Source organism: Numenius arquata, chromosome 27 (assembly GCF_964106895.1).
Source record: "Numenius arquata chromosome 27, bNumArq3.hap1.1, whole genome shotgun sequence".
NCBI classification, from domain to species: domain Eukaryota; kingdom Metazoa; phylum Chordata; class Aves; order Charadriiformes; family Scolopacidae; genus Numenius; species Numenius arquata.
Window position 1 is genome coordinate 1169409 of NC_133602.1, and position 20069 is coordinate 1189477.

The following is a 20069-nucleotide window of genomic DNA, read 5'->3' on the forward strand; positions in this document are numbered from 1 at the left end:
CAGGTTCTATGCAGGCTGTTCCTGGAGAGGTCCCAAGCACTGATCCTTTTGTCTCTCCAATCGGGCCCCATGGTGCGAAGACTGAGGGAGTGGTACTCTGCCAGCTCTTTTCTCAGTCCCTCTGTCCCATGCAGGCAATACATTGGTTGTCTGCTCTGGTTGTGCTTCAAGTAGGGTAGGAGGCACATCTTGTGCTCTGCTCCTCCCACTGTCCTTGCAAAGACTTGTGGGCCACTCTTGCTGCTGAGCAGGATTGAGGGTCCTGTGGAAATCCTGCCAAGTATATGGTGGTGCCCGGTGTGCCAGCAGCCTGGGTGGCCGAAGCAGCAGTTGTGGCAAAGACAAGGGCAGGGAAACGGACATGTATCGGTTGGGTAGCACATGCCTTGGTCACTGGGGTGCCTCCAATTTTGCAAGACGTGTCCAGTAGAGAGTTAGGAGGGCAATAGGTTTCATTCTTAACCACTGGTAGTCGCTGCTTAAGGCAGTTAGGGTTGAAGGAGAGAAGGAAAATGGAAAAGGAGCCAGGCAAACTTCTGCCAAGAGCAAAGCTCAGTCTCAGAGAGAGATATTCTGAAACCCAAGAGCAGAGGTGCCCTGCCTGGAAAGGCAATGCCTGGTGCAGTGTGAGCGAGCAGAGCATGAGAGCGAGCGAGTGATGGTGCCCACCCTTGTGTGTGCATGTCCAGGCCGAAGCCTCAGGGCAGTGAGGAGACCTGTCCCATTCATCAGGAAACACTTTAAAGGGAGGCCCTGGAGGGCAAGGGGATGGCATCACCTGGTGAAGTGGGACATTCCTCATAACTGCCTGCGTCATCTGCCTGTGCTGACGTGTCATTTCTCCTGGAAACATTTTGGCCTCTAATACTGTGACTTGAAAGGAGTCTGTGTGGTGGAACAGGCATGTCACGAACAGGGAAATGAAAAGGCAGTGTTGCAGGGCACAGTTAAAAGCACCAATTTCTTTGATTGTGATGTTTTGCATGCAAGATGAGCTTGTTGGTAAAAACATTACATGTGCCAAGGGTGCCTGTGGGCCTGGGGTGTTCTGGACCAGTATAAAAGGCAGTCCAACTGCAGTCTCCCTCATCCACTTCTCTTGCCTTCTCCTTCTCGGTGAACAAGGTGAGCTCCAACTGCCTTTATCCTGTTTCTTGTCTTTCTCCTTTTTCTCTTTCTTTTCTGGCCTCAACTGTTTCCTTGTCTCAGCCATGTTTTGGTGAGACCATTGCCACCTGTCTCTGCTCTCTTTTCCAGACTGAGGGGAGATGCGAGAAAGTCTTGTCTGTGTGTGCAGGGCCCTGTCAGTTACTGCAGCTCCCAAGGCTGTCTTCTTCCCAATGCAGCCTGACCCTGCTCCCCAGCCTCTGTCTTTTCCCAAGCAGGCTATCAGGATGCGCTGCACATAATGCATTTTCTTTCTGTGTCCTCTCTCCTAGGTGCACCTCCATCCCACAGCCATGTCCTGCTACGATCTGTGCCGTCCCTGTGGCCCAACCCCATTGGCCAACAGCTGCAACGAGCCCTGTGTCAGGCAGTGCCAGGACTCCCGGGTGGTGATCCAGCCCTCTCCCGTGGTGGTGACCCTGCCCGGACCCATCCTCAGCTCCTTCCCCCAGAACACCGCCGTGGGATCCACCACCTCTGCTGCTGTTGGCAGCATCCTGAGTGCTGAGGGAGTCCCTATCAACTCCGGGGGTTTCAACCTCTCTGGCCTTGGTGGCCGCTACTACGGCAGAAGGTGCCTGCCCTGCTAAAGCCGGGCTGGACGTCCAGTGAGTGCATTGACCAGGAAGCCCAAAGCCAGGTGCCGGACTGAGGATGGAGCTGGTGGCCATGGTTTCCAGATGGGTTGAGCACCCTTGTTCCCTCCTGCAAAGGAAGGAGGGAAGCGAGGTATCAGCCTGTGCTGTCTGGAAATGTGGCCACCTATGTCTGCTACTTCTCTTGCTTTCTTCTCTGCATCATGAGTCCCTGTTGTCTCCTGCTGCCCTGTGCCATGGGTTCATCCTGAAGCAAGTTAAGGGGGGACCTTCTCACCCCCTCTTCTCCGTGTGTGTGAGGAAGCCATGTGTCCCATTGCTGTGAAGGGGTGCCTGACTACCAGCTGCCCTTGTAGCAGCCTGGACCGTGTCCCTTCCACCATGTGCTGCTTTGTTTCATTCTTTAGACTCATTAAAGTTAATGTTGCATTGTAGTTTGATGTCTCCTTGTGTTCCTTCCCTGCTGGGATACCCAGCAAAGCTGCTCAATGGGAAATCACAGAAGAATAGCTTGATTGTGGTTGGAAGAGATTTCTAAAGGTCCTCTGGTACACCCCCCTGCTCAGTGATCTTTACCTAGAGCCAGTTGCTCTAGGTACAGATGTTTTTTGGATATCTCCAAAGATGGAGACTTGATAATCTCCCTGGGCAAAGTGTTGCAGTGCTTGGTGACCCTCATAGTGAAAAAGTGTTTCCTGATGTTCATATGGTGTTTCATTTTTGCCCATTGTTTCTGGTCCTTCCAATGGGCAGCACTGAGAAAAGCCTAAATCCTTCCTCATTGCAAGTTCCCTTCAGGGATTTATATATATTAATGAGGCACTCCTCCCCTGAGCCTTCTCTTCCCAGCTCTCAGTCTTTTCTTCTATGTGCGATGCTCCAGTCCCTTAATCTTCTGCGTGGTCTTTCATTTGACTCTCTCCAGTATGTTCATGTCTCCTTTGCACTGAGAAGCCCAGAACTGGACACAGTGCTCCCAGTGTGTCCTCACAGGTGCAGAGTGAAGGAGAAGGTTCGACTCCTTCAAACTGCTGGAAATCTGTTGTCTAAAGAAGCCCAGGGTACGATATTAAGCTACATTAGTAAATATGACTCCATACATAGTAAAGGGTTGGCTGAAAGTACGTGGTGTACTTGTATCCTCTTGAGGTGCCCCATTTCAGGGTGCCCTACTGAAATGGTCACCAAGAGGAGACTGTCCTTTACATGTGACAAAGCAATCCAGAGTCACCCACATCCCTATGTCCTGAACACCAGACTTGTGTCTCTCAGCAATCTCCTGTGATGCTTTCCATGGCTCCAAGACATGTTTGTGGTGTGTGAGAGATGCCCAAGGAGTTGTATCACTTTGCTTCTCTCCCAGACCATCTCTTTGTATCTCTCAGGCCCCTTTTGGAATGACTCAGCAATGTTGGCAGAGCAGCACAGTCCCTGCTGGGGAGTTTGCATGACCTGTGGCCCATGACACTGAAGTGAGGGCATTTAGCAAGTCCCTCTCTGTCCCTTGCATACCAGAGAAAGGAGAGAAGCGAACCCTCCAGGTTGCAGCCGCTGAGTCTTCCTGCCTTTCTGCCCTCAATTGCAAGACCACAGACATCAGGGAGGGATGTAACCTTGTTTGTTTGTGGAGTCATCATGTAATTGGTGTGGTAAACTCCACTGGGACATGGTGGTTGCTCCTGCCACAGGGGATGTAGGAGAGGACAAGCTGCCTCTCCCTTCCTCCTACATATTCTTGTCCTCCACAGGTGATGTTTTACCCTGTTCCCCCTAGTTCTTCTTCAGGTAGAGTGATGGGCACCTCCTGTGCTGTCCCGTGCTCTGTGGGAACCCCTACAGTGCCACTCCCCAGAGCTAAATTCCTGTCTATGCTGAAATCCAGCTGCTGTCAGCAAACTGTGCAGAAAGCTCTCAGGAAACACACTCTCTATCCTCTCTCATGAGCCGTGCTGAGCTGGCAGCAGAAGCATGGTGGGGTGAAAAGCTCGTACCAGGGAGGAAGGCAGCATCTGTGGACGTGATCAGAGGGAGCAGGGAGTGACATTGGAGCCTTTGGGCATACCCTCACTACAGGTGCTGAGTGCGAGACCGGAATGGGCCAGCAGGGAACTGCCTGTCTGAGTGTGCTGAGATGCTTGGGAGGAGGACACTGAGAGCCTGATGTCTACTTGCCTCCAGCATGTTCCTGCTGACATTCTCGGATCATGATTACTTCTGATGAGTTTTGATGTCTCATGGAAAGCGTTCCAAGCTTTTTGCAGCACCTGTTATTGAGTTAGTGTGTAGGCTCAAAGAAGAAGCATCTGGTAGCCTTGAGGATGAAGAAGGAACAGTTGGGAAGCTCCAACACTGACCTTTGGTGCTGGAGCAGGGTGGGGGGAGTAGATTTAGTGTGTGTTGGAGAGGAGTGTCCCTGCTTTTCAAACATCCTACTCCTGTTGATTGAAAGCTCCCAGAGGCTCCCCAGATAAGATGTAGAAGTGCAAAGAGTATATGAATTATTCTTGAAGTTAAATTAATGGAACTAAAACTTCACAGGATATCCAAGTTGACCGGGAAGTTTATAACTAAATTTGATGGAGTTAGGTATTAGGTTACACAATGGATATGGGGAATCCTGTCACAGAAAATTCTTTTTAAGTCTGGCCCTGTATTTTAGAGTTGGAAGAAAACATGCCCCATTCATTATGAAAATCCTTAAAGTGAAGGCCTGGAGGGCAAGGGAATGGCACCATCTGGTGAGATGGGACATTCCTCATCACTGCCTCCATCATCTGCCTGTGCTGACGTGTCATTTCTCCTGGAAACATTATGGTCTCTAATACAGTCACTTGAAAGGAGCCTGTGTGGCTGAACAGGCACATCATGAACAGGGAAATGAAAAGGCAGCATTGCAAGGAACATAAGCAGTGTCCCCATTTCTGTAATTGGGATGCTTTGCATGCAAGATGAGTTTGTTGGTAACGCATTACCTGTGCCGAGGGTGCCAATGGGCCTGGGGTGTTCTGGACCAGTATAAAAGGCAGTCCAACTGCAGTCTCCCTCATCCACTTCACTTGCCTTCTCCTCCTCGGTGAACAAGGTGAGCTCCAACTGCCTTTGCCTGTTTCTTATTTTTCTCCTTTTCTCTTTCTCTTCTGGCTTCAACTGAGCTTTTGCCTCGGTATAGATTTTGCTGAGAGCTTTGGTCCTTTATCCTGCTCCCAGCATCTCTATTGCCACACTGGAGAGGTATGGGAGAAGGTCTTGGACTTTATCTGCAGGGAAACTATAGGGCCAGGGCTCCCAATACTCTCCCCTACGAACCCTGTGCCTGCTCCCCAGCTTCTGTCTTTTCTTTCCCGAGCAGGCTGTCAGGCTACGCCTCAAACACTGTCTGTGCTTTCCGTGCCCTCTCTCCCAGGTGCACCTCCATCCCACAGCCATGTCCTGCTACGATCTGTGCCGTCCCTGTGGCCCAACCCCACTGGCCAACAGCTGCAACGAGCCCTGTGTCAGGCAGTGCCAGGACTCCCGGGTGATTATTGAACCATCTCCCGTGGTGGTGACCCTGCCCGGACCCATCCTCAGCTCCTTCCCCCAGAACACCGCTGTGGGATCCACCACCTCCGCTGCTGTTGGCAGCATCCTGAGTGCTGAGGGAGTCCCTATCAACTCCGGGGGCTTCAACCTCTCTGGCCTTGGTGGCCGCTACTACGGCAGAAGGTGCCTGCCCTGCTAAAGCCGGGCTGGATGTCCAGCAGATCAACCAGGAAGCCCAAAGCCAGGTGCCGGACTGAGGATGGAGCTGGTGGCCATGGTTTCCAGATGGTTTGAGCACCCTTGTGTCCTCCTGCAAAGGAAGGAGGGAAGCGAGGTACCAGCCTGTGCTGTGTGGAATCATGGCCAACTGACGTCTTCTACTTCTCCTGCTTTCTTCTCTGCATCATGAGTCCCTGTTGTCTCCTGCTGTCCTGTGCCATGGGTTCATCCTGGAGCAAGTCGAGAGCCATCCAGCTCATCTTCCACTCCCCATGTGTGTGAGGAAGCCATGTGTCCCATTGCTGTGAAGGGGTGCCTGACTACCAGCTGCCCTTGTAGCAGCCTGGACCGTGTCCCTTCCACCATGTGCTGCTTTATTTCACTCTTTAAACTCATTAAAGTTTATGCTGCATTGTAGCTTGATGTCTCCTCGTGTTCCTTCCTTCCTGAGAAGCCCATCCAAGCTGTCCAGGGGAAAATGTGATCCCGTGGAGGGGAAAAGGGTGGGTGGGTAAGGGCCAATGGCAGACCTCTGTTGTGTCCTGATGAGCTGAGTGCCCTCAAAGGCCATGGTCATTGGAAGAGACATGGGGTGGTGGGAGCTATGTGGTATTGTTGGATTATGCAAAAGGGTGGCCAGAAGATCCCCGCAAGGGACATGTGAGTAACAACTGTGGTTGGATACTGGCTTCCAGTTGAAAGGGCAAGCCTTTGACCTACTGCAAGACATTTTACTGCAAGCTAACGCCCACCTGGCCAAGGCTCTGATCACATTACCCCTTGCAATATGTCCCTGCACTTCCCCAAGAACTTCTTCCAAACCATGGAGTTCCAAAGGGAAGAAGTCCCAAAGGAATTGAAGGGCCACGTGGCATCCAGGGCAACTGTGTAAAAGGAAACATGAGTTCTCTTTTTGAATTTTCTTCCCTTTCCCTCCATTCTGTAGTCTTCATGTTTCTCCATGGGGAATGCTTTGCCCCTGGCCCTTCCATTCAGCTGTTGCACAAGAGTAGTCTTTGTGCACTATCCTGGGGCTAAAAGTGTATGTTTGTACCAGATGGTTACCTTGTCTTCCCTGAAAGAAATCTGTCCATGCAAAAACACCACTGGGACTTTATCTGCTGGTAGGTCCTGTAGAAATGCACTCCCATCAGTAAGCCACACTGAGCCATTAGCAGAAGCAAGGTCAAGATCAAACTGGAGAAGGAAGAGAACATCTTCAGTACATGCTCTGAGGGAGCAGGCTGTGTCAGGATGCTTGAGCCTTTACGTAGACCCACAGCATGGGGGGCTGAGTTGGGGAAAATGGAAAGATGGTGGGAAATGGTTTCTTTGCATTTAATGTTTTGCTTGTGGAAAGATTTTAAGTGGAGGTGCCATGGGTAGGAAACTGGGCTGCAGTATAGTTTGAGGGTAATGAAAACTCTTATGTTTTAAGGAAGTCCATCCATCACATGCAGGGCTGATGTGCTGCAGTCACATTGGGGATTCCTTCTGCATGCAGATTTGATTAGGTCAACATTTCCTGTCAACCTAAAAGCTCCCTTCATCTTCCTGAATGAGGAATTTGGTCTGGGCCTCTGTGATTAGAGAGTTGTCTGTCTCTGGTGGAGTCACGACCTAATGGGGGAAGGTGCTTTTTTCCACCCTTTGAAATGAGGACTCAGCTGGGGTGTCAGAGGAGTGCAGGTGGTGCCCTAAGCAGGGCTGTCATTCCTCTTGGGGACATTTAGTCCCTGTCTGGCCCCAGGAAATGCATTGCCAAGCATTGAATCCTTGCAAGGGAATCCTTCCCTTGGCACGCATCTCTGGGGAGATCCTGACACCTACTGCTCCCCGGGCTGTCTTTGCTGGCACAGCCCTCCCTTGCTTCTGGGGAGAGTGGATTGTTGTATGGAAATCTTGCTGAGTCTTTGGAACTGTGTTTGCTGTCCTGTCAGTGTGTAGAGCCAAAGCAGAAGTGGAGGTATGGACATGAGGAATGGAAGAATGGACTTTTGAAGCCAGAAGACGTCCTGGTTAGGGAGTGGTTTCTGCAAGATTAGTTAGTGGGTAACTAATACTTACTTGTGAGAAAGAAATGTCATTCCTTCTGAAACATCCTTGTTCTGGTGATTGGGAAACTCCAGGCAATGCTGAAGGAGGTGAGGAGGCAAAACAGACAGGCTAATTTGTTCTAAGGGCAATGCGAGATACCAAAGAAAGTTCAAAAACCCAACAACATATTCACCTCTATGAAAAAATGATGTCTAACAGAGCTTAAAAGGCCTTGGAGGCACAGAGAGCAATGGATTTGGTCAGTCCCCATGTAAAGAAATTCTGCCCTTTAATCATTGGTTTATAATGAAAAAAACTGCAGTCATTGTAACAAAGGCCAAAAGCTTGCCTCGGGAGGGTGAGATGCTGACATCACCTGAAAATACAGCACCACTCTGCCCAGTTGGCTGAAACATCTGCCTGATTTTTATTGTAAATACCCCAGGAAGCATTTTGGCCTCTAATAGTGTCACTTGAAATGAGCTTTTGTGGCAAAATGGGGATATCACGAACAGGGAAATGAAAAGGCAGCATTGCAGGGAACATAAACAACCGCCCAATTTGCCTAACTGGGATGTTTAGCATAAAATATGAGCTTGTTGGTAAAAACATTCCATGTGCAAAGGGTGCCTCTGTGCCTGGGGTGGTCTGGACCAGTATAAAAGGCAGTCCAACTGCAGGCTCCCTCATCCACTTCTCTTGCCTTCTCCTCCTCGGTGAACAAGGTGAGCTCCAACTGCCTTTGCCTCACTCTTCTCTTTTGGTTGTTCTCTTCTTTGTCTTTTGGCCTCGATTGGGTTTTCTTTGTTTGGATGTAGATTCTGCTGAGAGCCTTACTCCTTCATACTGCTCCCATAGTCTTTTGTCTATCTTGTTCTCCATATAGCTTAGACATTAGATGATCTTGGGCTTTCTTTGCAGGGAAAACCTCAGGGATCAGGGCTTTTTAATCCTCCTTCCTGCCTAAGAAGCTGGTCCCTGCTCCCCAGCCTCTGTCTTTTCTCTCACCGAGCAGGCTGTCAGGCTGCACCTCAAACACTGCCTGTGCTTTCCGTGCCCTCTCTCCCAGGTGCACCTCCATCCCACAGCCATGTCCTGCTACGATCTGTGCCGTCCCTGTGGCCCAACCCCGCTGGCCAACAGCTGCAACGAGCCCTGTGTCAGGCAGTGCCAGGACTCCCGGGTGGTGATCCAGCCCTCTCCCGTGGTGGTGACCCTGCCCGGACCCATCCTCAGCTCCTTCCCCCAGAACACCGCCGTGGGATCCACCACCTCCGCTGCTGTTGGCAGCATCCTGAGTGAGGAAGGAGTGCCCATCAGCTCCGGGGGCTTCAACCTCTCTGGCCTTGGTGGCCGCTACTACGGCAGAAGGTGCCTGCCCTGCTAAAGCCGGGCTGGGTGTCCAGCAGATCAACCAGGAAGCCCAAAGCCAGGTGCTGGACTGAGGATGGAGCTGGTGGCCATGGTTTCCAGATGGGTTGAGCACCCTTGTGTCCTCCTGCAAAGGAAGGAGGGAAGCGAGGTGCCAGCCTGTGCTGTCTGGAGACATGGCCAGCTGACATCTTCTACTTCTCCTGCTTTCTTCTCCACATCCTGTTGTCTCCTGCTGTCCTGTGCCATGGGTTCATCCCAGAGGAAGTCAAGAGACATCCAGCTTATTCCCCACTCTCTGTGTGTGTGTGAGGAAGCCATGTGTCCCATTGCTGTGAAGGGGTGCCTGACTACCAGCTGCCCTTGTAGCAGCCTGGACCGTGTCCCTTCCACCATGTGCTGCTTTATTTCACTCTTTAGACTCATTAAAGTTTATGCTGCATTGTAGCTTGATGTCTTCTCGTGTTCATTCCCTCTTGAAAAGCCCAGCCAAGTTGTCTAGGTGGAAATGAGATCCTACAAAGAGTAAAGGGGTGGCTGAAGGGATGTGGTGAATTTGTGTGTTTCTTGTGGGACTCAGAGGAGGGGAGTCTCACTGAAATGGTCATTTGGAGTGGACTGTCCTTTACAAACGACAAAGCAATCCAGAGTCACCCACATGCCCTTGTCCTGAATACCAGACTTGTGACTCTCAGCAATCTCCTGTGATGCTTTCTATGGCTCTAAGACATGTGTGTGGTGTGTGAGAGATGCCCAAGGAGTTGCATCCCTTCACTTCTTTCCCAGACCAGTCTTGTATCCCGCAGATCCCTCTCTGAACTACTCAGCAATGTTGGCAGAGCACCACAGACCCTGCTGGGGAATTTGCATGACCTGTGGCCCATGACACTGAAGTGAGGGCATTTAGCAAGTCCCTCACTGTCCCTTACATACCAGAGAAAGGAGAGAAACGAACCCTCCAGGTTGCAGCCGCTGAGTCTTCCTGCCTTTCTGCCCTCAATTGCAAGACCACAGACATCAGGGAGGGATGTAACCTTCTTCGTTTGTGAAGTTGTTATGTAATTGGTGTGGTAGACTCCACAGGGAGGTGGTGGTTGCTCCTGCCACAGGGGATGTAGCTGCCTGTCCTGTCCTGCCATATACTCTCATCCTCCACAGGTGATGTTTTACCCTGTTCCCCCTAGTTCTTCTTCAGGTAGAGTGATGGGCACCTCCAGTGCTGTCCCGTACTCTGTGGTAACCCCTACAGTGCCTTTCCCCAGAGCTAAATTCCTGTCTACACTGAAAGCCAGCTGCTGTCAGCAAACCCGATGTGTCCTGCTGTGCAGGAGAAGGCTCTCAGGAAACGCACTCTCTATCCTCACTCATGAGCTGTGCTGAGCTGGCAGCAGAAGCACGGTGGGGTGAAAAGCTTGTACCAGGGAGGAAGGCAGCATCTGTGGATGTGATCAGAGGGAGCAGGGAGAGACAGGGCCTTGGAGTGTTTGGGCAGATGCCCACCATAGACACCTACTGAGGGAGTATCAAGTTCTGATAGGAATCTCTGCCTGTGGATTGTCTGGGGCAGGGATGTTATTAAAAGGAGCCTCAGAGGGAAAGACAGATTTTGCACTCGTGAATACATGGAAGCTTCCTTCTTGCAGGAAGAAGTCCTTCCTCGTTTTGTTGAGATGGATGGAGCTGATGTCCTGTGTCCCAGCATAGGAGATTTCCTCTTCCTGCACATAAGCGGCCTGAATGCAGCAACAACAGGCCCAATGGCCCTGATGAGCCTCACCTGGGGTCTCTCACACCTCCCTCTTCCCCTTGACCCAGGGCTCTATTTAAGCTCTGTCCTGAGGTATTGACCCTTTCTTCAGGTGGCTGGCAGGAGTGTAAGGCTCCTGTTCTTCTGTAGGTTTCCCTCTGCCTGACCATGAGCCCCCTGGACCTGGAGCCTAAGTTTCCCACTGATTTCCCATCCTCTACTTGTTTTTTTTCTGGTCATTCTGGCTCTGGTGAGCAATCAATGGGCTTTCTTGACCCAAGTGACCATCGTTGGATCGGCTCCTGACCTGCGGGCTCAGTGCCCTGCTTGATCACCATGTCCTGCTTTATCACCATGAACCTGATGGTTGAGCTGGACTCTGGGCTGCTCCTGTCTACCATGTCTGCATTTTCCCGGCTCAGGTACGGTGCAATGGGGTCACTGCTAGTGAGGCTGCTGCCCTCCTTGCCCTGTAATCATGCTCATGTCCTGGCTCCCACCCTGCAGGGAGCAGTTGGTTCTCACTGAGCTCTGCCAGCATTTCTGTTTCGATGGACTTTTCCTGTCATCATCAGGTTAACACTGTGTGCTTTCTAAGCTCTCTTATCATCTTAAATGAGGAATTTGGCCTTGGCCTCTGTGATTAGACAGTTGTCTGTCTCTGGTGGAGCACCTAATGGGGGAAGGTGCTTTTTTCCACCCTTTGAAATGAGGACCTAGCTGGGGTGTCAGAGGAGTGCAGGTGGTGCCCTAAGCAGGGCTGTCATTCCTCTTGGGGACATTTAGTCCCTGTCTGGCCCCAGGAAATGCATTGCCAAGCATTGAATCCTTGCAAGGGAATCCTTCCCTTGGCACGCATCTCTGGGGAGATCCTGACACCTACTGCTCCCCGGGCTGTCTTTGCTGGCACAGCCCTCCCTTGCTTCTGGGGAGAGTGGATTGTTGTATGGAAATCTTGCTGAGTCTTTGGAACTGTGTTTGCTGTCCTGTCAGTGTGTAGAGCCAAAGCAGAAGCTGAGGTATGGACCGTGGGGAGGAGGAAAGCAGATGTATTTGGTCCCCTGTCTGTGCCTTTGTGGGGGCCATCCCAGTTTAACTGGGGTGGCAAAGGAATACTTGGTTGTGGCAGAGCAAAGTCCTTCTTCCTGAAACTTTCCCATGCTGGTGTCTGGGGGCATTGGAAGAGGGTAAACAGCCTGGTTCATTACTCTGGAGAACAATGCTCGTTATCACAGAAGAGCTAAAGCCCAAGGACAGAGCTGACTTGCTTGGAAAACTGGTGTCTGAGACAACCTAAGCTGGTTGATAGGGACAGCTGAGGCTGTGGCTGGTCCTCACATAGGAACCTTGTTGGAAGTCTGGTTCTTAATGATAGGTTTGGAAGGAAATGAGGACGCATATATTAAGACAAAACCTCAAAACAAGCCCCAGGAGGGTGAGAGGCTGTGATTACATGGCGAGCCAGGCCATCTCCTTCTCTTTGTCTAATCTTCTTCCTTCTTTGCTGTGTCATTTCCCTGGAAACGTTTTTGGCCTCAAATACTATCACTTGAAAGGAGCCTGTGTGGCGAACTGGGCATGTCATGAACAGGGAAATGAAAAGGCAGCATTGCAGGGAACATAAGCAGCGTCCCCATTTCTTTAATTGCGATTTGCATGAAAAATGAGCTTGTTGGTAAATACATTCCATGTGCAAAGGCTGCCTCTAGGGCCTGGGGTGTTCTGGACCAGTATAAAAGGCAGTCCAACTGCAGTCTCCCTCATCCACTTCTCTTGCCTTCTCCTTGGTGAACAAGGTGAGTTACAATCTCCTTTGCCTAACTCTTCTCTTTCTCTTATTCTCCTCTTTGTCTTCTGGACTTGATTGAGTCTTTTTTTTTAAGTAGATTCTGCTGAGAACCTTACTCCTTCATACTGCTCCCATAATCTCTGTTGTCCTTACTCTCTGTGCAGCTTAGATGGTAGAATGTCTTGGCCTTTATCTGCAGGGAAACCTTGGGGATCAGGGATCTCTAATATCCCTTCCTCCCAATGCAGCTTGTCCCTGTTCCCCAGCCTGTCCTTTCTCTCACTGAGCAGGCTGTCAGGCTGCATCTCAAACACTGCCTGTGCTTTCCGTGCCCTCTCTCCCAGGTGCACCTCCAACCCACAGCCATGTCCTGCTACGATCTGTGCCGTCCCTGTGGCCCAACCCCGCTGGCCAACAGCTGCAATGAGCCCTGTGTCAGGCAGTGCCAGGACTCCCGGGTGGTGATCCAGCCCTCTCCCGTGGTGGTGACCCTGCCCGGACCCATCCTCAGCTCCTTCCCCCAGAACACCGCCGTGGGATCCACCACCTCCGCTGCTGTTGGCAGCATCCTGAGTGAGGAAGGAGTGCCCATCAGCTCTGGGGGCTTCAACCTCTCTGGCCTTGGTGGCCGCTACTACGGCAGAAGGTGCCTGCCCTGCTAAAGCCGGGCTGGGTGTCCAGCAGATCAACCAGGAAGCCCAAAGCCAGGTGCCGGACTGAGGATGGAGCTGGTGGCCGTGGTTTCCAGATGGTTTGAGCATCCTTGTGTCCTCCTGCAAAGGAAGGAGGGAAGCGAGGTGCCAGCCTGTGCTGTCTAGAAACATGGCCAACTGATGTCTTCTACTTCTGCTTTCTTCTCCGCATCATGAGTCCCTGTTGTCTCCTGCTGTCCTGTGCCATAAGTTCATCCCAAAGGAAGTTGAGAGGGTCCCCACTCTCCGTGTGTGTGAGGAAGCCATGTGTCCCATTGCTGTGAAGGGGTGCCTGACTACCAGCTGCCCTTGTAGCAGCCTGGACCGTGTCCCTTCCACCATGCACTGCTTTGTGTCACTCTTTAGACTCATTAAAGTTTATGCTGCATTGTACCTTGATGTCTCCTCTTGTTCTGTGGAGGGGAAAAGGATGGGTGGCCAAGGGTGAATGGTAGAACACTATTGTGCCCAGAGGAACTGATAACCCTCAGGGGCCATAGTTGTTAGAAAAAACATGGGACGTTGGTGGGTTGTATTGGAGTTTTGCAAAAGGTGGCCAGGAACTTCCCCCAAAGGACATGTTATTAGTAAGCAAGGTTGGATACTGGCTTCCAGTTCATGAGGCAAGCCTTTGACTTCCTGCAAGACATTTTACTGCAGGCTAATGCCCACCTGGCCAAGGCTCTGATCACATGTTACCACTTGCAATGTGTCCTTGCGTTTCTCTCCCCCAAACACTCCTTCCAAACCCTGGAACTGGAGGGGTTGAAGGGACATGTTGCCAGCAGGGCAACTGTGTAAAGGGCGATGTGAGCCCTCTGCTAGTTTTTGGCACAATGGTTTGAGTGTGGCACAGTGGTTATGAGTGTGTAAAATAGGTAAGGAAGGGGGATGGACACACAGGGATTATCCTCCCTCATCTGAAAGTGATGGGTAGCATCAGTGACATGTCCTAGAAACTCTCTGGAGGGCTACAAGGGAGCAGGAAAAGCATCTTTGCCCCCAGTGGAGCAGTTTTGTGGTCAAAAGCATTAAGTGTCGCGGAGTCCTTCTGTGCGTGTCACTGTGTCCTGAAGGGACATGACTCTGGAGCAGACATGCAGCAAACACTCCAGAAACCCCACTTGGGCTGTGCCTGGAGAGGTCCCAAGCAGTGATGCTTTTGTTCCTCCAAGCGGGCCTCAAGCTGGGGAGTGGTACCCTGCCAGCTCTATTCTCCGTTTCCTTCCCACCCCTTTTCCTCCACAAGCAGTAATTTGGTCCTGCTCCTCTGGTCATGCTTCAGGTAGAGGAGGAGGCACCCCTTGTGCTCTGCTCCTCCTTGCAAAGAGTCATGGACCCTGCTCGCTGCTGAGTAGGGTTGGGTGTCCTGTGGAAATCTTGCCAAGTGTATGGTGGTTCCTGGTGGCCCAAGCTGCAGCTGTGGCTAAGACATGGGCAGGAAGGAGGACGTGTATCGATTGGCGAGCACGTGCCTTGGTCATTGGGGTGCCTCCAACTTTGCATGACGTGGCCAGCAGAGAGTGTTCAGAGAGGAATAGTCTTCATTCGGAACCACTGGAGTCGCTGTTTAAGGCAGGAAGGGATGAAAGGGAAAAGGAAGATAGAACAGGAGACAAGAAAACTCCTGCTGAGAACGTTGCTCAGTCTCAGAGACAGTAGTTCTGAAACCCAAGAGCAGAGGTGCCCTGCCTGGAGAGGCAATGCCTAGTGCAGCGTGAGTGAGCAGAGCATGAGAGCGAGCGAGTGATGGTGCCCACCCTTGTGTGTGCATGTCCAGGCTGAAGCCTCAGGGCTGTGAGGAGACCTGTCCCATTCATCAGGAAACACTTCAAAGGGAGGCCCTGGAGGGCAAGGGGATGGCATCACCTGGTGAAGTGGGACATTCCTCATCACTGCCTGCATCATCTGCCTGTGCTGACGTGTCATTTCTCGCGGAAAAGTTTGGGCCTCTAATACTGTGACTTGAAAGGAGCCTGTGTGGCAGAACGGGCATGTCATGAACAGGGAAATGAAAAGGCAGCGTTGCAGGGAACATAAGCAGTGTCCCCATTTCTTTAATTGTGATACTTTGCATGCAAGATGAGCTTGTTGGTAAACACATTCCATGTGCAAAGGCTGCCTCTAGGGCCTGGGGTGTTCTGGACCAGTATAAAAGGCAGTCCAACTGCAGTCTCCCTCATCCACTTCTCTTGCCTTCTCCTCCTCGGTGAACAAGGTGAGCTCCAACTGCCTTTGCCTCTTGCTCTCTTTCTCCTTTTTCTCCTGTTTGTCTTTTGGCCTTGATTGAGTGTTTTTCTTGATGTAGCTTTTGCTGACATCCTTGCTGCTTGATCCTGCTCCCATCATCTCTCTTGTCTCCTTGTTCTCCCGTGAGGGGAGGTGGGAGAAAGCCTTGGGCTCTCTTTGCAGAGAAACCTTGTGGACTGCGGCTCCTAATACTCTCTTCCTCCCTGTGCAGCCTGTCCCTGCTCCCCAGCCTCTGTCTTTTCTCTCACCGAGCAGGCTGTCAGGCTGCACCTCAAACACTGCCTGTGCTTTCCGTGCCCTCTCTCCCAGGTGCACCTCCATCCCACAGCCATGTCCTGCTACGATCTGTGCCGTCCCTGTGGCCCAACCCCGCTGGCCAACAGCTGCAACGAGCCCTGTGTCAGGCAGTGCCAGGACTCCCGGGTGGTGATCCAGCCCTCTCCCGTGGTGGTGACCCTGCCCGGACCCATCCTCAGCTCCTTCCCCCAGAACACCGCCGTGGGATCCACCACCTCCGCTGCTGTTGGCAGCATCCTGAGTGAGGAAGGAGTGCCCATCAGCTCCGGGGGCTTCAACCTCTCTGGCCTTGGTGGCCGCTACTACGGCAGAAGGTGCCTGCCCTGCTAAAGCCGGGCTGGGTGTCCAGCAGATCAACCAGGAAGCCCAAAGCCAGGTGCCGGACTGAGGATGGAGCTGGTGGCCATGGTTTCCAGATGGGTTGAGCATCCTTGTGTCCTCCTGCAAAGGAAGGAGGGAAGCGAGGTGCCAGCCTGTGCTGTCTAGAAACATGGCCAACTGATGTCTTCTGCTTTCTTCTCCGCATCATGAGTCCCTGTTGTCTCCTGCTGCCCTGTGCCATGGGTTCATCCTGAAGCAAGTTAAGGGGGGACCTTCTCACCCCCTCTTCTCCGTGTGTGTGAGGAAGCCATGTGTCCCATTGCTGTGAAGGGGTGCCTGACTACCAGCTGCCCTTGTAGCAGCCTGGACCGTGTCCCTTCCACCATGTGCTGCTTTATTTCACTCTTTAGACTCATTAAAGTTTATGCTGCATTGTAGCTTGATGTCTCCTCGTGTTTCTTCCCTCCTGAGTAGCCCAGCCAAGCTGTCCAGGCAGAAATGTGATGCTGAGAAGGGGGAATGGGTGGGCAGGCAAGACTGAATGTTCGATCTCTGCTGTGCCCAGAGGTGCTGGCAGCCCTCAAGGGCCATGATCATACGAAAAAACATGGGATATTGGAGGGGCGTATGGAGTTCTATGAGTCTGCTCAGAGTGGCCAGGAACTTCCCCCAAAGGACATGTTATTAGTAAGCAAGGTTGGATACTGGCTTCCAGTTCATGAGGCAAGCCTTTGACTTCCTGCAAGACATTTTACTGCAGGCTAATGCCCACCTGGCCAAGGCTCTGATCACATGTTACCACTTGCAATGTGTCCTTGCATTTCTCTCCCCCAAACACTCCTTCCAAACCCTGGAACTGGAGGGGTTGAAGGGACATGTTGCCAGCGGGGCAACTGTGTAAAGGGCGATGTGAGCCCTCTGCTAGTTTTTGGCACAATGGTTTGAGTGTGGCACAGTGGTTATGAGTGTGTAAAATAGGTAAGGAAGGGGGATGGACACACAGGGATTATCCTCCCTCATCTGAAAGTGATGGGTAGCATCAGTGACATGTCCTAGAAACTCTCTGGAGGGCTACAAGGGAGCAGGAAAAGCATCTTTGCCCCCAGTGGAGCAGTTTTGTGGTCAAAAGCATTAAGTGTTGCGGAGTCCTTCTGTGCGTGTCACTGTGTCCTGAAGGGACATGACTCTGGAGCAGACATGCAGCAAACACTCCAGAAACCCCACTTGGGCTGTGCCTGGAGAGGTCCCAAGCAGTGATGCTTTTGTTCCTCCAAGCGGGCCTCAAGCTGGGGAGTGGTACCCTGCCAGCTCTATTCTCCGTTTCCTTCCCACCCCTTTTCCTCCACAAGCAGTAATTTGGTCCTGCTCCTCTGGTCATGCTTCAGGTAGAGGAGGAGGCACCCCTTGTGCTCTGCTCCTCCTTGCAAAGAGTCACGGACCCTGCTCGCTGCTGAGTAGGGTTGGGTGTCCTGTGGAAATCTTGCCAAGTGTATGGTGGTTCCTGGTGGCCCAAGCTGCAGCTGTGGCTAAGACATGGGCAGGAAGGAGGACGTGTATCGATTGGCGAGCACGTGCCTTGGTCATCGGGGTGCCTCCAACTTTGCATGACGTGGCCAGCAGAGAGTGTTCAGAGAGGAATAGTCTTCATTCGGAACCACTGGAGTCGCTGTTTAAGGCAGGAAGGGATGAAAGGGAAAAGGAAGATAGAACAGGAGACAAGAAAACTCCTGCTGAGAACGTTGCTCAGTCTCAGAGACAGTAGTTCTGAAACCCAAGAGCAGAGGTGCCCTGCCTGGAGAGGCAATGCCTAGTGCAGCGTGAGTGAGCAGAGCATGAGAGCGAGCGAGTGATGGTGCCCACCCTTGTGTGTGCATGTCCAGGCTGAAGCCTCAGGGCTGTGAGGAGACCTGTCCCATTCATCAGGAAACACTTCAAAGGGAGGCCCTGGAGGGCAAGGGGATGGCATCACCTGGTGAAGTGGGACATTCCTCATCACTGCCTGCATCATCTGCCTGTGCTGACGTGTCATTTCTCGCGGAAAAGTTTGGGCCTCTAATACTGTGACTTGAAAGGAGCCTGTGTGGCAGAACGGGCATGTCATGAACAGGGAAATGAAAAGGCAGCGTTGCAGGGAACATAAGCAGTGTCCCCATTTCTTTAATTGTGATACTTTGCATGCAAGATGAGCTTGTTGGTAAACACATTCCATGTGCAAAGGCTGCCTCTAGGGCCTGGGGTGTTCTGGACCAGTATAAAAGGCAGTCCAACTGCAGTCTCCCTCATCCACTTCTCTTGCCTTCTCCTCCTCGGTGAACAAGGTGAGCTCCAACTGCCTTTGCCTCTTGCTCTCTTTCTCCTTTTTCTCCTGTTTGTCTTTTGGCCTTGATTGAGTGTTTTTCTTGATGTAGCTTTTGCTGACATCCTTGCTGCTTGATCCTGCTCCCATCATCTCTCTTGTCTCCTTGTTCTCCCGTGAGGGGAGGTGGGAGAAAGTCTTGGGCTCTCTTTGCAGAGAAACCTTGTGGACTGCGGCTCCTAATACTCTCTTCCTCCCTGTGCAGCCTGTCCCTGCTCCCCAGCCTCTGTCTTTTCTCTCACCGAGCAGGCTGTCAGGCTGCACCTCAAACACTGCCTGTGCTTTCCGTGCCCTCTCTCCCAGGTGCACCTCCATCCCACAGCCATGTCCTGCTACGATCTGTGCCGTCCCTGTGGCCCAACCCCACTGGCCAACAGCTGCAACGAGCCCTGTGTCAGGCAGTGCCAGGACTCCCGGGTGGTGATCCAGCCCTCTCCCGTGGTGGTGACCCTGCCCGGACCCATCCTCAGCTCCTTCCCCCAGAACACCGCCGTGGGATCCACCACCTCCGCTGCTGTTGGCAGCATCCTGAGTGAGGAAGGAGTGCCCATCAGCTCCGGGGGCTTCAACCTCTCTGCCCTTGGTGGCCGCTACTACGGCAGAAGGTGCCTGCCCTGCTAAAGCCGGGCTGGGTGTCCAGCAGATCAACCAGGAAGCCCAAAGCCAGGTGCCGGACTGAGGATGGAGCTGGTGGCCGTGGTTTCCAGATGGGTTGAGCATCCTTGTGTCCTCCTGCAAAGGAAGGAGGGAAGCGAGGTGCCAGCCTGTGCTGTCTAGAAACATGGCCAACTGATGTCTTCTGCTTTCTTCTCCGCATCATGAGTCCCTGTTGTCTCCTGCTGCCCTGTGCCATGGGTTCATCCTGAAGCAAGTTAAGGGGGGACCTTCTCACCCCCTCTTCTCCGTGTGTGTGAGGAAGCCATGTGTCCCATTGCTGTGAAGGGGTGCCTGACTACCAGCTGCCCTTGTAGCAGCCTGGACCGTGTCCCTTCCACCATGTGCTGCTTTATTTCACTCTTTAGACTCATTAAAGTTTATGCTGCATTGTAGCTTGATGTCTCCTCGTGTTTCTTCCCTCCTGAGTAGCCCAGCCAAGCTGTCCAGGCAGAAATGTGATGCTGAGAAGGGGGAATGGGTGGGCAGGCAAGACTGAATGTTCGATCTCTGCTGTGCCCAGAGGTGCTGGCAGCCCTCAAGGGCCTTGATCATACAAAAAAACATGGGATATTGGAGGGGCGTATGGAGTTCTATGAGTCTGCTCAGAGTGGCCAGGAACTTCCCCCAAAGGACATGTTATTAGTAAGCAAGGTTGGATACTGGCTTCCAGTTCATGAGGCAAGCCTTTGACTTCCTGCAAGACATTTTACTGCAGGCTAATGCCCACCTGGCCAAGGCTCTGATCACATGTTACCACTTGCAATGTGTCCTTGCGTTTCTCTCCCCCAAACACTCCTTCCAAACCCTGGAACTGGAGGGGTTGAAGGGACATGTTGCCAGCAGGGCAACTGTGTAAAGGGCGATGTGAGCCCTCTGCTAGTTTTTGGCACAATGGTTTGAGTGTGGCACAGTGGTTATGAGTGTGTAAAATAGGTAAGGAAGGGGGATGGACACACAGGGATTATCCTCCCTCATCTGAAAGTGATGGGTAGCATCAGTGACATGTCCTAGAAACTCTCTGGAGGGCTACAAGGGAGCAGGAAAAGCA

The 20069-nt window shown here is 52.2% G+C and overlaps 5 protein-coding genes across 6 annotated transcripts; all 5 read left to right on the top strand.

The window, feature by feature from the left end:
* The first annotated feature begins 1015 nt into the window (after positions 1-1015).
* LOC141475946 (feather beta keratin-like) lies at positions 1016-8928 on the top strand. 2 transcript variants are annotated; one of them, XM_074164526.1, is made up of 3 exons: positions 1016-1079; positions 8222-8262; positions 8608-8928. In XM_074164526.1, the coding sequence occupies exons 1-3, from the start codon at positions 1016-1018 to the stop codon at positions 8926-8928; spliced, it is 426 nt and encodes a 141-aa protein (XP_074020627.1). The 2 variants fall into 2 exon arrangements, with proteins under 2 accessions (XP_074020627.1, XP_074020628.1); XM_074164527.1 differs by having other exon boundaries at positions 8222-8257; positions 8603-8928.
* On the top strand, positions 1461-1757 carry LOC141475947 (feather beta keratin-like). Its single transcript, XM_074164528.1, has one exon. It carries the CDS (start codon positions 1461-1463, stop codon positions 1755-1757), a length of 297 nt encoding a protein of 98 aa, XP_074020629.1.
* A 3885-nt stretch (positions 8929-12813) lies between the features above and the next one.
* LOC141475923 (feather beta keratin-like) lies at positions 12814-13110 on the top strand. Its single transcript, XM_074164492.1, has one exon. It carries the CDS (start codon positions 12814-12816, stop codon positions 13108-13110), a length of 297 nt encoding a protein of 98 aa, XP_074020593.1.
* A 2610-nt stretch (positions 13111-15720) lies between these two features.
* Positions 15721-16017, top strand: LOC141475933 (feather beta keratin-like). Its single transcript, XM_074164508.1, has one exon. The coding sequence runs from the start codon at positions 15721-15723 to the stop codon at positions 16015-16017; it is 297 nt and encodes a 98-aa protein (XP_074020609.1).
* Positions 16018-18688: 2671 nt separating this feature from the next.
* Positions 18689-18985, top strand: LOC141475928 (feather beta keratin-like). Its single transcript, XM_074164499.1, has one exon. It carries the CDS (start codon positions 18689-18691, stop codon positions 18983-18985), a length of 297 nt encoding a protein of 98 aa, XP_074020600.1.
* Positions 18986-20069: the final 1084 nt, after the last annotated feature.